We start from the raw sequence: 23,653 nt of genomic DNA, 5'->3' as shown, positions 1-23,653 counted from the left end.
CTGGTCTAGTGGAAGGTGTACCTGCCCATGGCATGGGGGTTGGAATGAAGTGATGTATAAGGTTCCTTCCAACACAAAATATTCTCTGATCCTATGATCAGACACACTCCCATGAGGGGCCTGTGAGGTCTGGGAGCCCTATAATGGGCACACCTGCAGGGGGTAGAAGGCTTTTTCCACCACCTTGCAGCCTTTGGAGCTGTAGCAGCTCCACAGCAATCTCAGCAGGGCCAGTCTTCTCCTGCAGCCATGGCTGTGAAGTACCACAGAGCTAAAACAATCACCTGTGTCTGTGACTGTTAAAGAGCAAAAGACATTCTTGGAACTGTAGTCCAGAATTGATAACATTTGGATAGGAAATTATTAGTTAATTTTGCTAGCTAATGCCTGCTCTCCTGAAGTCAGTCTTTCTTTTCCTGCATGCATGTGAAATTAAGTGTTTCTGGCACTGGGTGTGCTGCCCACATTTTAATGTTCTTTGGAGCATTTTGTACCTACATAGAAGGAAAATATCCCTTTACCATCTGATTTGCTTGAGTTGTATAGTCATCAGTGGTACAGCAAGAAACAGATGGAATGGGAATTAGTAAATTACTCAAGGCTGCTCTGTAGAGGGACTTCCTGAACACAAAGTGTGTGTGTATTAAACAGCCACAAAACTTACAATCTATCACATTCAATATTGGGGTTATTGGATGGTGTATCAAAAATACCAAAATACACTTCCCTGTTTGCTGGAGGTGGGGTGTTGGTTGGGCTTCCCACCCCAGAATCGGGGCTTGGTGCAGGGTGCATTTCTGGTGCATACTTCTCTTCTTTCTGAGAAGGCTGTGGCTGCTTTGGTTTGAGGTTTTTGAAACGTTTGAGCTTCACAGGGTCCTTGGCTTCCTTGGCACAATGGAACAAGATGAAAATGTCCCTTCGAAATTTGGAGCTCATTCCAAAGTAGATAATGGGGTTGTAGAAGCTGGCAGACTTAGCAAACAAACTGGCAAGGATGCTGGTGAGGTTGGGCACAGGGTGACCATAGGCAGACCATATAGAGATGACAGCATATGGTGACCAGGCAATAATGAAGGCTGTGCAAATGACAATAGAGACCTAAAAGACAGAAGAAGAATAATGTTAAATCTATTTTGGAAGACTACATCAGGGGAGCAAAACACTGAGAATAATAACTTGAACACTTGCTGGAAGGGAAAGGTCTGGATTGCCCTGAAGTTATGGCTTATTGGAGAATATGAACAAAGAAGTAGTTTGCTTTGATGAAGCCAGGAAGACCTAGGAGCTACGTATTGAATTTTGTCATGGTGGTGTGGTTAAGAAATGCCTCATCTAACAGAATGAAAATAGCTGCATTCCCATATGTTTATATGAATACAGAGGGTTTCAGGTAGACTTAACTAAACAGTGAGTAAACTGAAATCTGCACTCTAAACTGCACTCTAAATTCGGAGTATGCTCAGGAGTAGTGTAACTTCTGAAAGAAAAGAGCATATGCCAAACCATATTTTTGGGGTTTCTGCTGTAAAACGAGCTCCAATTATATTTAGATCATTTTTTAAAATGTGATGTAGCACCAATATTAACCAACTGATGCAGTAGAAATTTTAAACAAACTGCATATTCTTCACTGACTTCAGACTCTGTCACTAGAGTTATAAAGAAATGAAATGCAATTGATTGGTTTTATTCTCTTCTGTTCTAGTTGAGATCAATTTTTGGAAAGACAGATTTCATTGACATGAATCCCACCTGGTATGAAACCCAAACTCACCCTGGTGACATCCCGCTCTATTCTCCTCTGTCTGTCTGTGGGATCACCCAGTCCTGTCAATGCATGGCTTAGTTTGACTGTGTTGATGATGGACACATATGAGAAGACCATGACTGAGACAGGCAGGAAAAAGCAGCAGATAAAAATGGAGACGATGTAGGACTTGTAGATTGTAGAGAAGTTGGCTTTTGCCCAGTCTATCTCACATGTGCCATACATGCGATCTGGAAAGCAAGAATAAGTTGGTTAGCATTTTTAGAATATTGATCAGCTTTTGAGCAATTATTTATTAGTTAAAATGCTGTATTTTTCTTCTGTCAAGCACTACAGAATGGATCTTTCTGATTTAATGAGACATGACATTACTTCCTACATAAACAATTTTTCAAGACCATTTAGACTGTAACAAATTTTAATGTGTATTATCATTCTGTTGAGTTTGTAACTGTCAGAGTAAATCCATAATGCACAAACTGTTGTTTCAGGATAGGAAACTGTGACACTTTATTTAAAAAAATAATTTATATCCTTGAGTGATATGTACTCTTATTTGTCATAATACTCTACATAGTAACTTCCTAAGATGAGCTCTGTTACAGCATAACAAGAAATTCATTGACAGTATGCCAAATGTAAAAAGTCACTACTTACATAACTAAGCAGGAAATAAAAAAAATCAAGGCTTCTTGAGGTAATGGAAGTTCTCTCTGCAGTGAGAGCCATGAGACTAAATTGATACAGCTAATGATAAAGATTATGAGAAGACAAAACATATTAATACTTAGAAAGATATGAGACCTTTCAATAAATGGGAAGCACACAGTCCTGCAACACAGAGATGCAGGTTTCTAAAATGAAGTCAGGCAGATTGCAGGGTCTACCACTAGTGAGACAAGAGCTGAGCAGGGGCTTAAGGAAAAGGCAGTGGGAATAATGTGTAGTCTCTGGCTCAAACACTTTTATGAATTACAGTTGACTTCTTTAGGTCTCCTGATGTGTTTGCAAAGATGACCTCATAGAAAACTTGAGTTCTATAACCTTAGAGGTTTTTCTATAGATTGTGAATTGCAAATTTTTCTTTTTAAGTGGAAAAAGCTGTGGTAGCAAATAGAATTACAAATAAATAAAGCATGAATCAAAATTAGGAAAGTCAAGTATTAACAGGTCCCAGAGATACAATACAGGTGAAGACTACATGGTTTAGCAGCAGATATCTCCTTAATATGCAGTGGTAATTTTGAAGAAAAAAAAATTCCCTTAATTCCTCACAGGTAATAGGAGATTTAAACAGGAGGAATTAAATGAGCAAAAGGTTAAAATCTCTTTCATGATTCTCATCAAAAAGAGCTCAGTATTTTTATCACCAAAATCTCTAGATGTTGCTGTCTGAATGTGTTCTGTAATAGAAATAGATTTTTCTCTCCTTCGCCTTTTCCATCAGTAGACCTCAGGATTCAAAAATATAGCCATAAAATCTGGCTTAATTCTGGGTTTCTGCTTTTGAAAACTTTTGCCTGAAAAATGAAACCAGCCTTCAGATGACAGGAGAAGAAAATCCGGCAGATTTTCCGCAAGTCAGAATTCAGAGCTATGTTTTTCCCCTCCACAGGGACAAAAACAAGTGGCTTTCCCAAAAACTGGTGGGGTCCTGGGGGCCCCTGAAGATATTGTGTAGTAGTGAAAGGTTGAGGTAGCCAGCTGTAACATGCTGTGCTCTGCTGGTGCCTGCTGCTGGACTTGCTGCTGCTGGGTTCCCACATCTCTGTGGGTGCCCTCACTACAGGTGTGTTTAGAGACAGCCCTGGAACCCCAAATTGCTGTGAGTCTCAGTAGGGGAAAGCACTCCTAGAAGCAGTCTTGAAAACCACTGTCAAGGAATTGAATTCAAACAGGGTCCATGGAGGCACTCGAATGTCCTGACAAAGTAGTGTTGCCCAAAAAGTCCCTGGCTCCAGTTTAAGGCCAAAATCAGACATCAGAAGTACCCCTATAAATGAAGAGCTGGCAGATTAATGTAAAAAGAACATAGATTACCAGAAGATACACAGAAAATTACCAGTCAAAACCAACCAAGTTTATGACAGTCCAGAATGCAAAAATATGACATAGAATTCACACAGTCTAATAAACAGTGTGAATTAGCCTCAAACCAAAGGTCCGTTGAGTCAAATATTGTGGGAGTATTTTGGTATGTAAAGGATAGAACATTTAACCAACCATAGGATGGCTGCTTTTCTCACACCCATACTTCAAGGGTCCAGAGATATCTCAAAGCTTACACATTCAGTAAATAAGAGAATATATACACATAGCTGCTTCAGTAAGTCTCCACAAATTTAATGACTTCTCAAAGAATGCAGAGGCCTACAGAATCCAGACGGGTAACTGCTGGACAATGTCCGTCACATGATTTCAGTTGTTGGGACTTCTGTATAATTACCATTTGTTCCTAGATATTTGGTTTGTTGAATTCTTACAGGCTTAAATTGAGGCAATTTCTCCATCTTTCCCTCTTGAAGAAATTTTCTGGTCTGTCACCTGCCTTAGGCACTGAATTTCTACAGTGTTCACTACACAAATTTTTTCCTTTTTTCCCTCACCCTCCTTTTTTGACATGGCCTTATCTTGCACCCTAATTCTTTCTTGGACTCCCAAACTTTCCAACACTTTAAGTTCCTTTGCTACGTAAATTTTCATATTTTCAACAAATTGTTTGCCAAATCTTTCTGGCTTGTCTTATTACAGTTTCAAGTTTAACTTGCTGGAACTTGTCTTCTTTGCTAGTTTACTAAACTTGACAGTTTTTGAAAGATGTCTTTTGATAGTTTTCTTTATCTCACTCCTTAACCATGCCAAGTATTTCTGGCCTCTCTTTTTCCATAGGCAATATGCACTTGGTCCAAGTCTTTCCTGTGATGTCTTAAAAAAAAAATCTCTTCATAGCTGATACCAAAGCAGGCAACACTCTGCACCTACGTCACGCACAATGAATGATTTCCTCAGTTCCACTGATAATCGGTCTGGTTTATCACAAAGAGCATGGAAGAAAGGTAAGTTTATCTTTGTTAAGTGGAGAGGTGCCAGGTAAGTACAACTGAGAGATACCTGTTACCTGTATAACTGCCCCAGCCGAGCAATGGAGCTGCAGACCAGAAGAAAGCGGCCACCCAAATGAGAACCAGAGCCACCGACATGCTGCTGTTGCTGATGCAGTGACCTGCAATGGCATGCCTGGGTCAGAAAATAGTACTTGGAAAGGCAAGCATTCCTCTGAAATCCAAATGCACTCCTATACCACCAGCTAATAAGTAAAACAGCTATTAAAAAAATTAAGGTAGAAAAATGTATATTCATAAGAAAAGCTTGATTTTGAAAGCATCTGTCATTCTTGTGTTCCCACTGAAGAGTGGAAATGAATGTTTTTTAAACAGGAGACAATGAGTTTGTTGAGAGCCCTGGAACTGGTGGATTTTGTGTTAGACTAATGCTTTGTAATTTTGTAAAATGAAGGATGCAGTTGTATTTTACATAGAAATTACCAAGATAAATCTAAATTCAGGGGATTTTCTTACTGACATCAAGGTTTTTCCCTGTTAAAAAGGAGAAACTAGTCCAGCCTGTATTCACCATTTGATACAAAAGATTCAATCTGTCCTGCTGTTGCCATACACTGTGGTTATTTTTTCATTTATGTGGGAAATATTTATGCATCCACCAATGTTTGTTCCTCAACATTTCTGTAACATTATACTGAGTACTTGCTCAAATTGAGATTCATACATAAATTATGCACACCGTCAGATGGATATGTGGTAGAGCTTCACAAAAGAGAACTGTGGGTTTTGAATATGACTTCTTAACAGGCAATGAATAGAAGATGTAGGATTACATCACAGCAAAACTCTATCAGCTCCAGCAGCAGTTCATGCTGAAAGTTACCTTCAACAAGTTTATCATTGCATCCAATTGCGGAAGAACTTTCTGTGGAAAAAATTACCACCCTGCAGAAGTTCTTATCACAGAAAATGCTCCTTGTGCTAGTAAAGAGAAAAACTCATCTGATGCAGCCCATATACTTGCACATGCTTTCCCTGAAGACATTGATAGGCTCCGGCCCGAAAGATGGTGCAAGCAACTTGCAACAAAGGCATGAAAATTGATCTGATCCCTGACCAGAAACTTCTCAAACTTCATCTCATAGAAGAGTGAATATTTTAAAGTGAGATCGAGACCAGGATGTATAACTTAGGAGCTTGTATAACTTATCATTTGAGTCACATTTTGAGGAGTACAGAGGGTCAGCAGTACCTGGGGTATCTTTGGCACAAGGATGAATTTACTCATGGTGACCCAAGCACACTTGTAATAACTTGGCTCTTACTGGAATTAACCCTGAAGGATTCCATGAGAACATGTTTATAATGCAAATGACTGTATTATGTTCTGTTTTTCAATGTGTTTAATTTATATTTAGTATAGCCTGCCTGACTGATAATAGTGACTGAGAGAAGTACGGATTTGCACCAGGTTCAGGGAAGGCAGAACTGGACTTGCCTTTATTCCTTACCTCTCTCAGGATGGCAGCCCTTGATATAGCGTGTCACACTGATCACTGTAAGGGTATTAATGCTAGCCAGGCCAAAGAGAAGCGTCAGGAAGCCATCAACCTGAAAAACAAAGCAGTACAGGATGTTCTGTTACTGCAGAGAGTTGAGGGGGAAAAGAACCACAGGAATTTCTCCTGTCATTTTCATGTTAATGAACTAGAAAGTTTTTCCAGAAACTCAACTATCAGGGAAATGCAAAATGTCAGGTGCAGTTATCTTCTATAGGATCAGTGAGCAAGTAAATGTTCAAAAATTATATAAGTGCTCTGTCATGTACATACAATAAGCAAGCAAGCACACCCTCATATCTATGCTTCCCTTAAATGACTTGTTAAATGAAGAAGAAAAACTTTGAACTGGAAAGAAGAAAAGCCCTGAACACGCAAAAATGCCCTGGATGCAGCTGCCCTGCTTATACAGAAGAAACATGCAAACTGATCCTAAGAAATTTAGGCCAAATATGGAAGAACTAAGAGGTGAAGGGCTGGGCTGAGTGATAAAATTTTTTTTCCTTTTCTTTAATAGACCCCAAAACCTAAATAGATGCAGTAGATTGAGTCTCAATGACTGGTGTTGCTGGGTGCCTGCTATTTCTGAAGCCCTGATCCTCATCCCCTGGCTGTGACGCAGGAAGAGGCGTGCAGCTCTGTGGCTCCTGGTGACATCAGTGCCTCAGCCATGTCCTGGGGTGGCCACAGCTCTGTGAGCTTTATAACCAGGTATAACCAGGAAGTTCTGTCGGCTGTAGCGGACACGGGTGCAGCCATCTGCTAGGGAGCACTCTGTGGCTGGGAAATGATCCAGGCAAAATGCTGACAGCCAGTCCCTTAGTTTTTTGGAATCTTGCAACCATATATTAAACTGTCCAGAGCAGAGGAGCTCTTGGAGGTGCCAGTTTTACACCTAGTGAAGCAAGAATATTAAGCGTCTCTGGACAGTAACTTGGCATTAAAATACTGAAAGTTTTGGCGGAAAGGCACATCATTATTCTACAGAACAAACTGTCTTTGTATGAATGGGCACAACTCCTGTGGAATTCCGTTTATCCCAGCACTGAATCTGGGGCTTTAATCCAGGCTTAAATCTAAGACCCTGGCAGATTGTATAAATTTGGCGAAGGGTTAGAAAAGGGACAACTTCATCACTTCTTTCACTGGTGCTTTTCCTTATTACCAGTGTCCTCATATTGACACTAAATACTTCTTTTTGCCATCTTTTACAGACCCACCACATTTTAAACACACGCAAGGCTTGCTACTACAACAATCTACACTCACCTCTGATTAGAGTCAGCTCATGCTTGGTGTAGGAATGCAACCATGTTTAAAACAGACTTTTTTGGATGTCTCAGCTACTTGCTAGAAGCTGCACTTGACTGAATTTGGCCTGCTGTGTGCTGTGGATGTTGGTGAAATACCTGGATATGTAAATGTGCTCTGCATTTCATTATCCTTACTGGTGCAAACAGCTGCCACCTCTCCATTTGCTCTAACAATGCTTCATAGATGCGGAAAACACAATGACCATAATCTTAAGGAATTGCACTAGTTATTAGATTAGAAAGGAAGCAGTATTTCAACAAGAATGCAAATGAACACTTTGAAATTAAGCCTAAAGAGCTATGAGATTGAATACTAAAAGAGCAGAACAGGCTTCTCACTGTGTATCATAGGCCTGTGTTAAAAGCAGGGGAGTTTTTCTGAAATAGATCTGTTTGTTTTATCACTGGCAGATGTGGCCATTTTTCTCCTACCCTCCTTCCCTGATGTCAGACCAAAGAGATACAATTATATCAAGTGGTCAGTTCAAACAGCATTTGAGCACATCTACAGGGGAGGAAGGTGGGTCTAAAAATACACTCTTGGCCTTTAAGATGCTGTCATCATAAGAAAGAAAAGCCTAAATGTTTTCTTTGGAGTGGTGCCTTGCTAAAAAAATGTGGTTTTATCTAAATCAACATAGTTCATGGATTGAGCCATTGTCAGTACCAGATCTTGTTTGCATACTATTTCATACCAGCATTTCATCAGACCTTCTGCAGGTGTGGGGGCTACCACCAGAGATGTTACCAGGGCCAAATGGCTTGTAAGTGGCAGCAGCCTCCCAAGGCAGTTGTCACTGCTTCCATGCTGGCCACAGGCTTGGTGGCTTGGGAACAGTGACAGTGGGAAACATTATGAAGCAGAGGGAGCTCTGGATGAAATGAATAAAGGAGGTAAATGGTGGCTCTCAAACTGCAGAACAGCCCATACAGGAGCCACAGCATCTGGAACATTTAACCACAAGAGACCATCCAACAGGCTGCTTTGGGAGCATGATGCTCAGACTACTCTTGTCCCAAACTTTTATTGGCAGCAAGTGGCTTTTGAGCCCTACTATGCATAAACCATTTCCCAGCAAGTTTGTCAATGCTGCAACCCTTTTATATCATTGTCACTTAGACATATGTCCTCAGAAGAAAACAAGTGATCTTCCTCTAGATATAGCCAATTTACTTCAAGCTTACACCTACTCGATTTGGAAGAAAGATCTCTGCTACTTTTTCTGCTCTTGAACAGACAGCACTGACTGTAGGTAGCAAGACAACTGCTAGGCACCCAAGTAGATAACAACAGAGAAACTGCTTTAACATAGTCCCAATTTCTATAGACAGAGATTAATAGCTGCATGTTGCAAAAATATGTGCTAATTTCAGTTTTCTGCATCTTTAAACATATATGGAATGACAGCCAAGGAAATACTAGAATAGAAAATAACATTTCATTACTTTGGAAGAAGATTGATGCTCTTCCCCTTACACAGTTCTGGTTTTTCTTTTATTCTACCCCCCAGCCAGCTCCTTCCTTCCATAGTCATAATACTTCTTCCATTTCTGTTTAATGCAATTTTTTCCTTTCTATTATTAATTATGATCAAATAGCAGCAGTGTTAACATGCAGTAATGAATTCTGACATAAACACAAAGTTGATTGCACGGTAATTTTAATACACCAGCTTTCCCTTTTACCCATTAAGAAGCAGAAGTAGATTAGCAATTTTAAAAGCTTTCTCTCAGTGCCCTACCAGCATTACTCCCTTGGCTATATAGATATGCATGGAAGGTGCTCATTATCTTTATGCTGCCTGGAAGCTAAGACACAACTGAGGAAAAAATTGTGGGTTTTTTCTGCTTTGCACTTGTGCCTGACTTTAAATCTCACTAATGCTCTTGGAGCACTATTTACAGCCCACAATAATAGAGCTCCTACTGCATGCAAATTCATTTGCTTCAACACAGAGAGAGTTAGGAATCCCCAGTGCACTATGAAATGTTTAGCTGTGAGCTTTGGTGTGCCTCACTTTTGCTACCTTTAATTCTTATGAATCCCTACTGATTCATAAGGGTTGTCTTCATTTAAAGCACAGTAAAATATAACCTATTGTTCATAATATTGGATTAATCAAGGTTTAATTGCACAAAAGCAGATTGCCAAAATAGCTATTACTTTTCACTTTGGAACAAAACATTGATCTCACCAGCCACAAAGGCTGCCTCACTCCCTCCTCTGGCCAACTGACAAATCTGTTGCAATTTCCCAAAATCCATTTGTTTCCCTTCAGAACCATGGCATCTTGCATTTTTTTTCTATTGAAAATGAGATAACGAATACGTAAAGAAAAGCATAAACTTCAAACAGGGATTATTTGCCACAGCATATACTTAAAGTTGCCACAATAAGCTCTCTCAGAATTACTATTTTTTACATACAAATCAGATTATTTTGAGTAATTAGATAATGGCAATAAACCTCATTCAACAATTGTAGATACCTTGGAACAGATATTTTAAAATTAAAAACTCAATTTTAAATTTAAGCATTTCTTAAAGTTTGAAGTAAATGCAAAAATATTCCACTTGAGTCTGATGACAAAGTAATTCTCCCATCTCTCAAATATACTATGATGTGTCTACTGGACTACACTAACTCTTTAGTCACAGATGTTCTAGAAGGACTACTGAGTTCAATAATCAAAATTAGTCTTCACAAAAGACTACTTAAAACCCACAATGCAGAGTGTTCCTAAAGCACTCAGTTTCTTTGAGATTTTCTACAATACAGGAGGTGAAAGCGACTTACCATTTACTACAGCTCCCACATCTTTTGCTCATGAGACATTGTTCTGGTATGTTTGCATCCTGCCCTTCAAAATGTCTCAGTAGGCTTCAAGGATAGCTATGCTTAGAGGTGATGGCATCAGCCCAAGTCATTGGAGGGCTCTGACACCTCTATGTATAAGAAAACAATGAGAATTGATATGCTACAGGATTAGGGAGTTTAAACCATTAAGTGAGAGCATCAGACATTCAGTATTTTGCACTCACAAAGTGATTAAATCTTTCTGTGGCTGGCATGTATTGTAAAGGTAGAAAAATATGAATGCAGTATTTGGACTATACTATTATGTGTCCAGATATGTAATTATGCTAATTATACTATATAGTTAATGTATGTTCAGTGCCACTATTACTATATGCAGGTTACATTTTGGCTTTAGTGAACCTGGGGAAGCCAGTTTCATCTACCAGGTTAATCAATTAAGGTTCAAGGTATACTCACTTTGGGCTGACCATTAGCTACTGTAGTTGCAGCTTCTCAGGCCACAATTTCTACTCCTGCCCCTATCAAGGACCACATCTATGAATGGTGGGGATGCCCTTGAGGGCATTGCATTTAATGAACAGATAGAAATTGATTGCAGAATTTCCTCACACAGCCCCATCATATAATAATCTTACTTCAGATGCTCCATCTCCAAATGCTTGGGAACACACCTGCTTTCTAGCTCTGGTTAGATGCTGTGGAATCACAGCAGATTTATGCCTCTTGTGTCCCCCCGTGAAGAGTAAACAGGGAGCATCTAGTTCATACCACTGCAGTGGATCCAGACACAATGGAAAGATTCCCATCTTCAGGTTAAATGCTGAATTGCCATTGTCTTTCTGTGAATTAGTGTAAAGGGAAATTAAGAGGCACTAGATAGGAAAATCTAGCATTGCCCTTTGGGGACGTGTGCTATACTGTAAAATTCTTTTCAGTGGGCCTGAGCCAAAACTCCTCTCCACTGTAGTGATGTTAATTCAGAGTCTACTTGTTTATTGTCAGCATCACCATTAATACAAACAAATAAATACACAGATAAAAGAAGAGTCACCTGTCTCATCTTTAGATTGCCATAGAAGACAAGGCTTAGCTTTGTGGACTGTAGATAACTGAAATCCATGCACATCATATTAAAATCACTTTCTTTTTTTTCTAAAGTATTTTCCATTTCAGAATATCATGTTAAATGTTTCTTGAAGTTTACACACCTCAAGGGAATCAGAGGTACCAATGTTCATGGACTTTGCCAGGACAGCCCAGAGACTACAAGTGACCCTACACATTCCCCAAAGTACAATCCTCTATGCTGCTTCCCAACAAGGAGGAATCTGCTTACGTAGCCACCCTCAGGTTTATACAAGGACATCTCTGACTCTTGGCTGAATGCCTAGAATTTAACTTGTTCTTCTGCTCAGGAAGGTTCTAGGCAAAAGGTGGGGCAGGTTAGTGGTGGTACCAGCTCAGCCTTAAGTGACCAAGACAGGAACATGTTATTTTCCTGAAAACCTGAAAAAGCTGCATGACTACTAGCAGATCTCCTTTTAGGTTAATATTCTTGTCCCCTATGGATCCTGTACCAAAATAACAGGAGAGTCACAAGCATTTTCAAGGAGTCCTAGTACACCAGGGAGAGCATGGAAGGAAGTAACAAAAAATAGTTTATTCTTGACCTTAAAGAGTGATCTGGAAACCCACAAGATGCAACATCATTCCTTTCTGCAGGGACAGTGGTGTGGAAGTCCTGGATGGCCTGTCATACACAGCCCATTGCAAGCAGCAGTCATGTTGTCATTGATTCACTCAGCACAAGATCTAGGTCAGGACCTGATTTGCTTCCCAAGTACTATCAATGTACTCACTTAATGGAATAAATTTTTGTGATAGAGAAGATGAGTACATGCAAGATAGAACTATAAAAGTATTTACAAATTCTATTAGAGTGATATTTCAATTTCAGATGAAATTTTGCTTAAAAGCCAGTGAGAGAATGTGGCACACAGAGAGGAGTCAGAAGAATATTATTTGTTCACCCCTATGGTGAGAAGATCATGAATGATGAAGGAGCAGTGGACAGCATTTTTTGAAAGAAAACATTTAATATCTTCAACATCAGCACCAAAGGATGTGAAAGGCTACTATTTTCTACATAGAGATTTTAAAAAAGGGTACTTCAAAGCCCTCTGGGAGGAAAAGCAAGTACAGAAATCAAAGTTTAGGCTTTGTAAGTTCCTGGTTCTGTAGGATCACTCAGGCAACGAATGCCCAATCCAGGCAGCAGTGTGGGGTTTGACACAGTGCTTGGGTGTCACAGCAGGGGCTACGTCAGACTTGTTAAAGAAGGAAACAGATAGTTTGGGCATTCATAAATCTTCACTACCAAATATATAACTTACCTAATTAGTCGCAATTGACTGCACAAATACTCATTTAGAGGAAAACGAAGGAAAATTCATGACTAATGAAAACTGGCGGAACTTCCCTAAAGTCACATTAGTTACACTGAAATGATCTTCTATGTTGCTAATGATTCTGTTTGTGCAAAGGCAGTCTTTTCCCCCTTGCCTGCAGATGAAGTATTTTTCTCATTAAAATTCAGCTCACAGATGTCTACATGAGTTGCCTTTACCTCTTTGACTGCAATGTATACACTCTTTAGATTATATGAAGGCAGATCAGAAAGAAATAGGGAAGACTCTGCAACTTTATATTTCAGTATCCAAATCTCAGGTAGGCAAGGAAACAAGAACGAGGACACATTCCAGTGCTCATAATTGAGACATAAATTTGTTTCAGAAAAAGTGAAGAAAAAAAATTAATGGATGATGGAGCAATGTGAATGGGGGGTTAGGCTGGAACAAGTCTGGCAAACAATGCATACAGACCTTTGGCAGTAGTGGCTGTCTGTCCTCAGTAATCTCCCCAGCAGCTGTACTGGGAAGGTAGTAAAAAGAAAACTTGTGAGGTTTAATTTTGGCCCTTTCCATCTGACATTGCTTTTATTACTGGACTTTGCATGGACTGTGGAGCTACCACTGATCTCCCACCTCCCCAGAATGTGAGGGAGTACCACTCCACACAAAGTAATATTTTCTTGGTATCTATAAAACACATAAAATCACTAACCAAGTCAAGAGAGTCAATGGTCTAGCTACATAAACAATTGGTTGGTTTGATGAGTTATGTTATATGGACAGAAATCAGTGTGCTCCAAATTTACTCTGTTTATAAGAACATAAATGCCTTTAGAGTTTTTGATTTATCAGACAATTTACAGAAGATTTTGTTAAAAGAGGAAAGTATTAATTCTCTGTTTCCTCCTCAGACAAGATTTAGCAATATTTTACAACCTATATATAGGAAAAGAGATAAATGCATCTTCGGAGAAAGGAAATGCTACCAATAAAGCACAAAAGAACTTATTCAAGATTAAAAGCCCTTCCCTTTAAAACTTCTGAAAACAGCCCTTGTGTTTTCATCATACTTTTCTCAGCATTTCCTACTGTTGCAATTTTCTTTTTGGTGTTTCAGATATTCAGTTCTAATTTTTACAAAGGAGGACATTATTTATTGGAGTGTCATGAGAGAGCCCTAGATATTTAATAACACCCAAAACAGATATTTAATAATACCCAAAAAAACACCCAAAAGTTTTTTAGGTGCTAGCAAGAGGGAGTGGCTGGAAGTTGAATCTCCAAAAAGGGGCAAGGGCCAATGTGCTCAGCTTTGCAGGCTTTGGTCACTTGCCTTGGTGAGAGGAGGGTTGTGGCTCTGAGCTCTGCTCCTAGATTGGAGGTGGCAAAGCTGGGGAGCAAATGAGGCTCCGAAGGAAGCCAACAGAACAAGGGGATGGACGTGTTTCACCCTCTGCTTGATTTTTCATATTTTACTTTTCAACACAAAAGATTGTGATTCCTCGGTATTCACAGCCATTTCCTTCCCTTAACTGTACAAGACCTTTCAAAAATCAAGCAGTGGCACTGTAAAAAAGCAGAGGGATTGCTGACCCATTCCCTCTTTACCCCTGCAGACTGTGTGGGAGAGTTGGATTCACTTTGGAACACAGAACCAGGACTATTCATTATAAGGGGGTGCCCAGCAATTGCTAAAGCAAACAAATACTGGGGCTAAAGACTAAAATGTGATCCCTACATTAGTGTCAGACATCCATTGGAGGGAAGGGAACCCTCCTTATCCAACAGCAGCATTGTTAAATCAGGGATTTTGCACATCTAATTTAGCTTTTCTTAGACATCCCTATTTATCTGGGATTTCAGATGGCAACTTGATCAGCTACACAACCACAATCTGGAAAATCTGCTAAAGTACAAGAAATCCCAGACATCTGTGGGCCACTTACTCCTCAATGCATACACACTAAGTCTGGTGTTTCCAGAGAATTTTGACTTCCTGGCCACACCATGCCCTTTTGGTATGCCCATACTCCCCAGATCTGGTGCTGTCAGGCAAACTGTGCATGAGTGTATAAGAGCTTATAGAGTAGAGCAATACCTGTGTGCAGTGTGGGGCTTACTGCCAACCACCTCATTGCCATGTGCTCCTGTCCAGGGTATGCCAGACAGGAGTAAAGTTCTGTGTGAAGCACGGAAGCACTGCAGGATTCAAACCCAGATTTCCTCCCTGCTTTGTAGTAAACCCAGTCAGAGGATGAAATAGCCATTTATCTCTCTTCTGCTCCCCTCAGTGTCTTTATTATTCTGCTCAACAAGAAGCAGCTTTGTGAGGCTGAAGACAGGTCCTTGAAGGCTGGCCCTTGTGATGATGAGAGCAGGCTGCAGGGACAGAGTCAGTGTGAGCTGGATCCTGTCACACAAGCTACCCTGGCGCTCACTAATACCTCAAATGGAACTTTTTAAAAAAATGGCTGCTCCAGAGGATGTTTCTGTGCAGAGACAGATCTGCTTGGGATGCTCTGGCACCATCTGGCTGGCCAGATGGACTGGGAATACCTAGGCTGACAGTGAGGTGAGTGCATCTGTGGTAACAGCGTCAGTCAGCATGTCAGGGACAGGGGGTATGTCCCTGATCTGGAGATATCCACCCTGTGCTCTGGGGTGCACAGCCCAGACACATATTACATGTAAGAAAGTCAGAAATAAGAAATGTGTTTTAAAAGAAGCCTATGCCAACAGGGTGAGCACGTGGTAAGAACAGTCATTTTTCTTGATCCTCATAGTAAAACCTTTAAGTGTTTGAAAAATTAATGTTTAAATAACCAAACTGCATTATCAAAAAAAATTTAAAAAAATTAGAAAAGTGAACTACTGGAAACAAATTTAAACTGAAGTACCAGGATTATGAAGGATTTCAAATTCTAAGGCGCTCCATAGTCCATTCTTGTTTTCAGACATGTCTGCAATGTATCCAAGGAGTTTAGATAGGTTGCAATCCTTTCCCCGCATTTAGAGGCCTCCCGAAATCTGCATCTTTTGTATATTTCCCACGTGATTAAAAAATACAAGAAAAACTTTCTATCACTTGATAAATAAAGTTCAAAAGAAGCCATGTTTGCCTGTTGAGAATGAGTATTTCTCTACTTCCTACATGAACATTTGCACACAATGTTACTTACAGGTTTCACTGCAACTTCTGGTTCAGCAGAACATACGAACAAAAAAATATGTGAAGGACAAAAATATATTCTGAGATAGCTTTTCACTAGGAATATGGTCAATAGGGAAACAGATGGCTCTTGGTCACTGGGTTACATTCCTTGACCTGAAATTCACCATATGAACCAGTTTACTCACTGATCATATTGGGAGAGGCTAAAAAATGGATGTGCCAGAGACTGACTGTCCTTCCTCTGTCCAGTTCAGGAATGAGACAGTGGTAGAGCAGAGGTACAAAAGTGAAAGCAGATTCCAAAACCCACCACTGTAAAACTGTATTTGTACAGAGCACTCAGCAGAGCCAGCATTTGGATACAGATGTACCATGTAACTTCATTCCTGACAGCAGAGTCCTGTCAGACTCCAAAAATAATGTTTGGCATGAGAAAGAAAAGTGTTGTTTCTTCCATACAGAGGAGAACAGGAGAACTCCTCTCTGTCCCTTTCAGCAGGTATGCAGTGAGATTGTCCTGGTAGCTGGAGATACATCTTTTGTTACAGAGAGTTTTCAAAGACCAGGCTGCTTTGAGAGAAGTACTCTTTGTCTGTCTTTACCCCACTCCCTTCAACCACAGCAGCCCAGGATGGTGAACCTTAATGCTGAAAAATGTTACCTGAGGGCACAGGAGACCCGAGTCAGAGGAAAACAAAATAGTTATGTGGATTAAGTGAGGTGAGCTCATGAAATTTCTTCATAAACAGAAATGACAGGCTAGCTTGGGAAAATAAAATTTTCCTAAGTGTTCCTGACAGCAGAAACTGATCAATAGGAGCAAATGTGTAGTGAACCAGACAATGACAGAAAACCAAATAAGGCTATCCTCTGGACTCAGCCAAACAAACCAAGTAAGGGAAAACACACAGGCCATGCTAAGGAAAGAGCCATGCTCATGCATGCAAAGTGCCACCCCAGCTACTTGCACAGGAGCCTGAGTGCACGAGGAGAGCCAGAGACACCAACTTCAGCCAGTCCTGATAGAAAGCATGGGCTTTACCTTCATGGCACAAAGCTCCTCATTCCTCATGTTCTACCCGTGAGACCCCTTCTAATAAAACTACAAACTCAGAATACAGCAATCCAAACACTATTGCTGTTCAACATTAAACATTTTCAGAATTACCTTTGTGCTGGCTGCCTACACACACGTGGATGATTTAACTTTTTTTTTTTTTTTTATGCACAAAGGCTTCCTGATATTTCTGCACAATATTCTTACTAGAATCCAGCCACTCTATTTCCTTAATCTATTATTTCATCATTGGCTTTTGTTTTGTCAAGTTTATTAATCAAGAAGATGGATGTCAGGGTTTACACATGTTTTTGAGGCTCCCCAAGACAGCATAAAATCTTGATTGAAACAGAAATCCTACATGATGTTCTCTCAATAATCCATAACCAGCTTGACCACTCAACAAGCCACAACAAATCCAAACTTAATTTAAAGTACAAATTGACTTTTCCAGATTACCATTCATTTTAATTAGTATTAATAACAGTATAAATTCATATTTGGAAAGGTTCATGTTATTCTCTAGAGCCTACAGAGGACTACCAAAGCAGAAAATTTAATGCTTTGCAAATCAGTGTGTTAAGAAAAGCCAAAGCATTTTTAGTGTCCTGCTCAAAGTCCTTAGATCTCCAAAACCTTAAAACTTTGCTTGATATCCAAACTTTGCAAATGAATACTGATTAAAACAAGAAGATACAAACCAAATTACTTAACACTGACTGACCAACAAAATATCTGGGTACTCTAAAAATGTTATGGACCATTTCTCCCCTTGAAAAAGAAATTCAAGTACAGCAAGATTAAGTAAACATCCATCTCACAAAGTTCAAGCACCCCTCTACCTTAATATTTTAAAATCTTAAAAAAAAAAGTCAGATCATCATAACAAGACTTAGTAGTTCCAAGTCAGCCAAAGAGGGATTCCCAGGCAAAAGCATCATGAAAGAATCTGTAAGGCTCCTGACAGAAGTTCCCATGCAAACCAAGAGGAGAGACAGAGTGTGCCATGCCTTGCCAATTCCTCTGTGCAGTGTTTTCTACATCCCAAAAAAAGGAGCCACAGTACAGACAGGGCTCTGAAAGAGCTTGGAGTAGGAATGCAGAAAGGTCATTCAATGTTACTTCTTTCAACCTTGTGAGTTGTAAGCATTAAGTTACGCCAGTGACCTAGGGTCAGGATTTCACACTGAAAGGCTTACCCTGTCTTACACAGGAAATCTGCAACAAAGCTAGAACTGAACCTGGAGATGCAGATTTTGCCTTTCCTTTCTCAGTCATAGCTCCAACCCTCCTTGAAAGAGGGGGAAAATATGCATCTGTTTAATTCTGAATATGGGTGTGAATCTTACAGTTTTCATGTATGCGTTTATCTTATGACTTCAAAGTTTTCCATTAATGAAAAAAATTCAGAGTTTCTGCTCAACAGATCTTAGACTGCAACTGTAGGTCATTTCATTAGAGAAAGAAGGCTATTTAGCTGAGGAAATAATTAATTTTGATAAATTGTTTTCTGCCTAATGACTATGGAGATGCATTTTAAACAATAAAATAATAATTTTTTAGATCAAGCTACAGCTCCTAGGTTAATCAGTCTCCTACAGAAGTCTTCCTCTCTGCATAAACAGAACCTTTCTATTGAAATGGAGGGGACATGACCTGTAAATGTTCTTTCATCTATGTGGTACAATGGCTTAACTTCCTCCTTAAAAAAAAACAAAAAACCAAGCCTCCAAGAAAAGAGGATTATTTTTCTCTCTCTTTTCCTTCATCATGATCTTTCTTACACCTTGCCGTAGGCTATCCTGTCATTTTCAGATTTTTGATTCCCTGATGAAACGGAGTATAATCTTTCTCACAGATGTTGCTGGAAGCACCAGGGAGCCAGCTTTGTGCTTATCTGTCCATGGGGTGCATTTATATTCTGCCCACACAGGTATGTTTCGGAATTAACAGTAATAACTTTTTCTGAGTACTCCAACAAAGAGCTGCCTCCAAGATCTCGACTGTGCCATAAAGTTAAATCACTCATTCTACCACAGGCAATGAATCAACCAAGAGTTTAGAAATGTGATTGAAGAGTTACAACTGATTTAGTGCAAAACCTTGCATGCTAAAATGTATGGTTATGCCCAAATGCTGTGAGGAGGCTTGGCTCTACACGCCTTGTCAAGCAGGAGTCGACATTGGCACTTTAACATTTGTCTTAAAGCAACAACCAGGCTTGCTTCAGGTGACCTGAAGACAAGCACGGCCTATGCCTTGATTTTTCCAACATGACTGTGAGCTCTAACATGAAGTAAAAACCACCAAACTAGTAAGAACTCTGTGAATACACAGGAAAAAAACCCACTGAAAATTGGTGAAACACCAGTCAAATGCACAGATTTATAGGTGTAACAAAAGAGTACACAGTCTTTTTGAAAGGTTAGTGACCACCTCCTTTCACTTGGGTGCTGTCTGACTATTTATATATAGCACACCCACAGAAATAGCTACACTCCTTTTGTCAGATTAATTTTGTCAGATTAAGTAAGTGTTATCCAGTCTTACCTGGCAAGTCCATATTGATGTGATAATGAATCCATCATCTCTGAAGACATTGAAGATTTCAATGATGCCCCGTGAATAACCAAACACGGAGATACTGGCATCTGACACTGCCAAGTTAAATGTGAGGTAGTCGGTGGGCTGCAGGAGATGTCTTTGTTTATACAGGACAAAAATCACAATGCTGTTTCCAAACCAAGACAACCAACCTGGAAAAAAAAATCCATGGAACTTTATGATCTTTAAGGTCCCTTCCAACTCAGTCCATTCTATGATTAGATGAAATCAAAAAAGCAAATAACGAAAGGAGCTGTTGAGTGTAAATGTATGACATATCTTCTAAAATTCCCTTTTGTTCCACTAGAAGGATATGAAACCAGATTATCCACTAGACAACTATGCATGAAACCCTTTTGAGCATCTGGGTGCATTTCAGAAGAAAGAGCAAGTAATTGAGTGCAGCAATAAAACAGAACAAAGAGCTGCTGCTACACCTACTGAAGACGCGCCGTTTAAGGGTCTAAAGTGGATTTTTTCCCTGAAAGTTTTTTCCTTAAGTGGATAGATGAAACTCGTAAGTGTTACTTCTGGGAAAATAAGAAGGAACAAAGATTAGTAGAGTGGAGCAGAGACTAAAAACAATCTGCCAAAATCTGCAGCTGTTGAAGTTCCTCATATAAAATAATGGATACAGAAAGTTCTCACACGTAGTCAGAGGGCTGCTTTACCAGTTCTCCTTAGAAAAGTGCAGCTAATACAACTAGGTTTCTTCTCTTAGAACAATCTAGGATCTCCTTGCAGCAAAGTCTGTCCCAGATGGGAATATTTTTCAGTAATACACATGATAATCTATATGAAGAGAATATTTGGAATAGAACTTCAAAGTCTCTTTTATTTAATTTTACAGAAAGTTGCATTCTCTCTTACTCTCCAGGAACAGAGATGCCAGACTTTTATGTGTCTAAGTGTGTGAGCAAAACACAGGGAGATAACTGTAAACATGTTGAAAATCAGACACTCTGCTGGAGAGACCTAGAGTTTCCAAATGTCTACAGCTATTGTTCTGCCCATTAGTGCAAGGCCCTGGTGGCTCGCATCCCACTTTTTGAAATTACATAGATGTGTATAGATGAATGACTTTTAACAGAAATTATATGGATAAGGGTCAGGTTCAGTGTTGAAAATGTGGCTTAGCCAGTAAAGGGGGTGGAGGGCTGAGCAGCAGATCAGGCAGCACCTGGCTCCCAGCTGGCTCCAGCTTCTATCCCACAAACCAGCCCTGCCATTTCTGACAGTGGTGGTCTTGCTTCACCTTGGCAAGGCAGAGCAAGACACGACCTCTTTTGAGTGTGTGCTGCCCACGACAGGATAAGGCATGCAACACCTGGTGGCTTATGCCAGGTTACAATATTCCCAGGAAAGGGAGAGAAGAGCTGACCCACAGCCCTCTGCCCAGGCACAAACAGCAGATATCCCAGAAAGGCTGCTGTATCTTGACCCAGCAAGAGACGAACAAACACAATAGAGGGGTGTGACATGGTGGCTCTGCACAGCACCTCTGGATATCCAAAGGAGTCTGTGCTATGAAAGACGGCTGATAGGTTTAATGTTGTAGCAAGGGGGCAGCTGCCTTCCTTCAGGAAGCACCGTCTCAATGTCAAGAATCCAGCACTTCACTACCAGGCTGCTGGGGATAGGAAGGGAGGGGAGAAAATTGCCTCCCCATCTCCAGGCCATGTGGGAGTATCAGGAGCTGAAATGACAAAGAGCAAGGCACATGTTCTGTAAATAAAGAGACTGGGCAGATAGTGAAGTGCTCCGGGCACTTTGGGGTGGGAGGGAGGTGGTTGATGGGACAGTCTCTGTAAGGCTCTATGAACTGCTTCTTCTGCTGAGCAATTTACTTTCAATAGTTTCTCTTGGCAGCATTGCCAAGCTTCTGCTGCTCTATCTTTTTTAGTTGAATGAACATGTGAAGAGTATTTGAACTGGGAAGAGCTGAAATGTCAGCCTATGGTATTACCAGAAATAATCACTGGTGAGATGATACACTGAGATACACACACACACACATTCTATGTACATCCTGTTACAAGCCCAGCAAAAATAAATATATCTTGTTCTGGCCACTAGGTGACAATGTTTCTTAATCAAGTCTTGTTTTGAACAACTGCATGCACTTTAACTCAGGGATTTTGTGACTTTTGTTTGAATCTAGGTATTATAAATAGGCAGAGCAGGGCACTGGGAGAGGAAGGCTTTGGGAATGAATGAGGATAGCCTGAAATGCAAATATGGGAGTTGTGTTGTCTGTGTATGTTGGTTCTACTCTCCGCAAGGTTAGATATTTATCAAGGCAGTAGATATGAAATATTTTTCCCTGTCCATATGAAGACATAGTGCTAAAATGGCAGACAAAATAAAATGGCACCTCCTTTGTAAATAACAAAATGTTGCCCGTGCATTGTAATGGATAGGAGGGGTAGCCTCCCAGTGTCAGACACCTGCCCTTGCTGGGAATATACAGAGCAAATTCCCCCTAGCCTGGAGGGTAAGGGAGTTTTCAGTTAAAGTGTCTTAAGGAAGAACTTGAGCAAAACATCACACCAAACAACACTGCACATTTTAGAGCAATGAGAGGTGAGAGAGACACAGTACTTGGGATAATTTCTGGGAACTACGTTTACAAACTGAGGTTGAAGATAAGGGATGCATCAAGGGAGATAAAATTACAGAGTGAGTATGATTTCTGCAGGTAGGCACAGTCCTTTCAAGCAAAGCAGTGGAGAACCTGCACTGACATATCCAGTCCCTAAAATGGTCTGTCTGGGTAGTAGACCATATTAATTTGGAATAAAAAAAAAAAAGAAAAAAAAAAAAGAAAAAGAAACAGAAGAAAATAAATTCTTAGTAAACCATGCAATAACAAAATCAGTGGTCACATAAAAGTGGTGTCAGCTAGAGTAGTGAGTATGGGACACTGCATCTCTGTGCCATCAGATACATGTGCTAGTCTGGGTTGCTGCCTATATTGACTGACTGGCTTTAAAAACCTGAAACAGACCATCCCAAAACAGAAAATCACCCCAACCAAAAGAACAGCTCAAACCAAACAACCCCTTCTCCCTTCCTCCCCCAAGCCCTGACAGCATAACAGGGAAGAAGGTTGAAAATTCAAGGCAAGAACAGCAATAGCACTGACACTCCCAGTGAAGGCAGAGATCTCCTCAGCTGCATTTCAGGGGGTGTGTGCCTCAGGGGATGTCAGAGGTAGATCAAGAGTCCAGAAAGAAACCTCTGAATTTTGAGGTGCCTCCATGTTACCAGGTGCCATCTCAGTAAAACAAAAGATAGAAAAATAAACAACTGAGGGAACTTGTTGCATCTTTTACAAGCTGTCACTAATATTCACGCATAAGAGTATGCAGAAAAAAACCCAAACCAACCCCAAAAAAACCCAAACCAACCCCAAAATCCAAACCCAGCAAAATAAGGTAATCCTGGTGAAAAAAGACAGATTTCAACTGAAGTCAAAATGTGGTGAGAGAGAAGGAAAAAAAAAAAAATAGCAGCTAGGCAGAAACTGAGCATTGCCACCCAGCATAAGGTTGAGAGAGGGATCACCACATCTCTCCAATAATGTAATGGATAGGAGGGATACCCAAGTCTGACTTGACTTGCCCATCAGAGAGATGCTAGATCTTCTGACATGGCAAAATACACAGATAATATGCAAATACTTCAGTAGTTTTGCAAACATTGTGAGGTAGGAGGAATAGGATGGACAGCAGTATTAAAAATGTTGTATTGCCCCTATTTAATTCAGTAGTAATCCTTCTCCTGGAATAGCACTCTCTAACAGAGCACTTTAATCCACAGATGTCAAAAGCACTCCACAAGGGAGTCTGGTGCTGTTATCCATGGTTTCTTGGGGAGGAAC

The 23,653-nt window shown here is 40.2% G+C and overlaps 1 protein-coding gene across 1 annotated transcript in view; it reads right to left on the bottom strand.

Moving 5' to 3' along the window:
- Window positions 1-660: 660 nt before the first annotated feature.
- LOC131556262 (opsin-5-like) overlaps window positions 661-23,653 on the bottom strand; it is a 29,083-nt gene continuing 6,090 nt past the window's right edge. Inside the window, 5 exon segments of the mRNA XM_058802733.1 lie at window positions 661-1,101; window positions 1,778-2,001; window positions 4,890-4,994; window positions 6,345-6,444; window positions 19,717-19,922. Of these exon segments, the coding sequence (XP_058658716.1) occupies window positions 661-1,101; window positions 1,778-2,001; window positions 4,890-4,994; window positions 6,345-6,444; window positions 19,717-19,922 (1,076 nt within the window).

The sequence above is a fragment of the Ammospiza caudacuta genome, chromosome 3 (genome assembly GCF_027887145.1).
Source record: "Ammospiza caudacuta isolate bAmmCau1 chromosome 3, bAmmCau1.pri, whole genome shotgun sequence".
NCBI lineage: Eukaryota > Metazoa > Chordata > Aves > Passeriformes > Passerellidae > Ammospiza > Ammospiza caudacuta.
The sequence above is the reverse complement of the archived record's forward strand: the minus strand, read 5'-3'. Positions and strand labels throughout refer to the sequence as shown.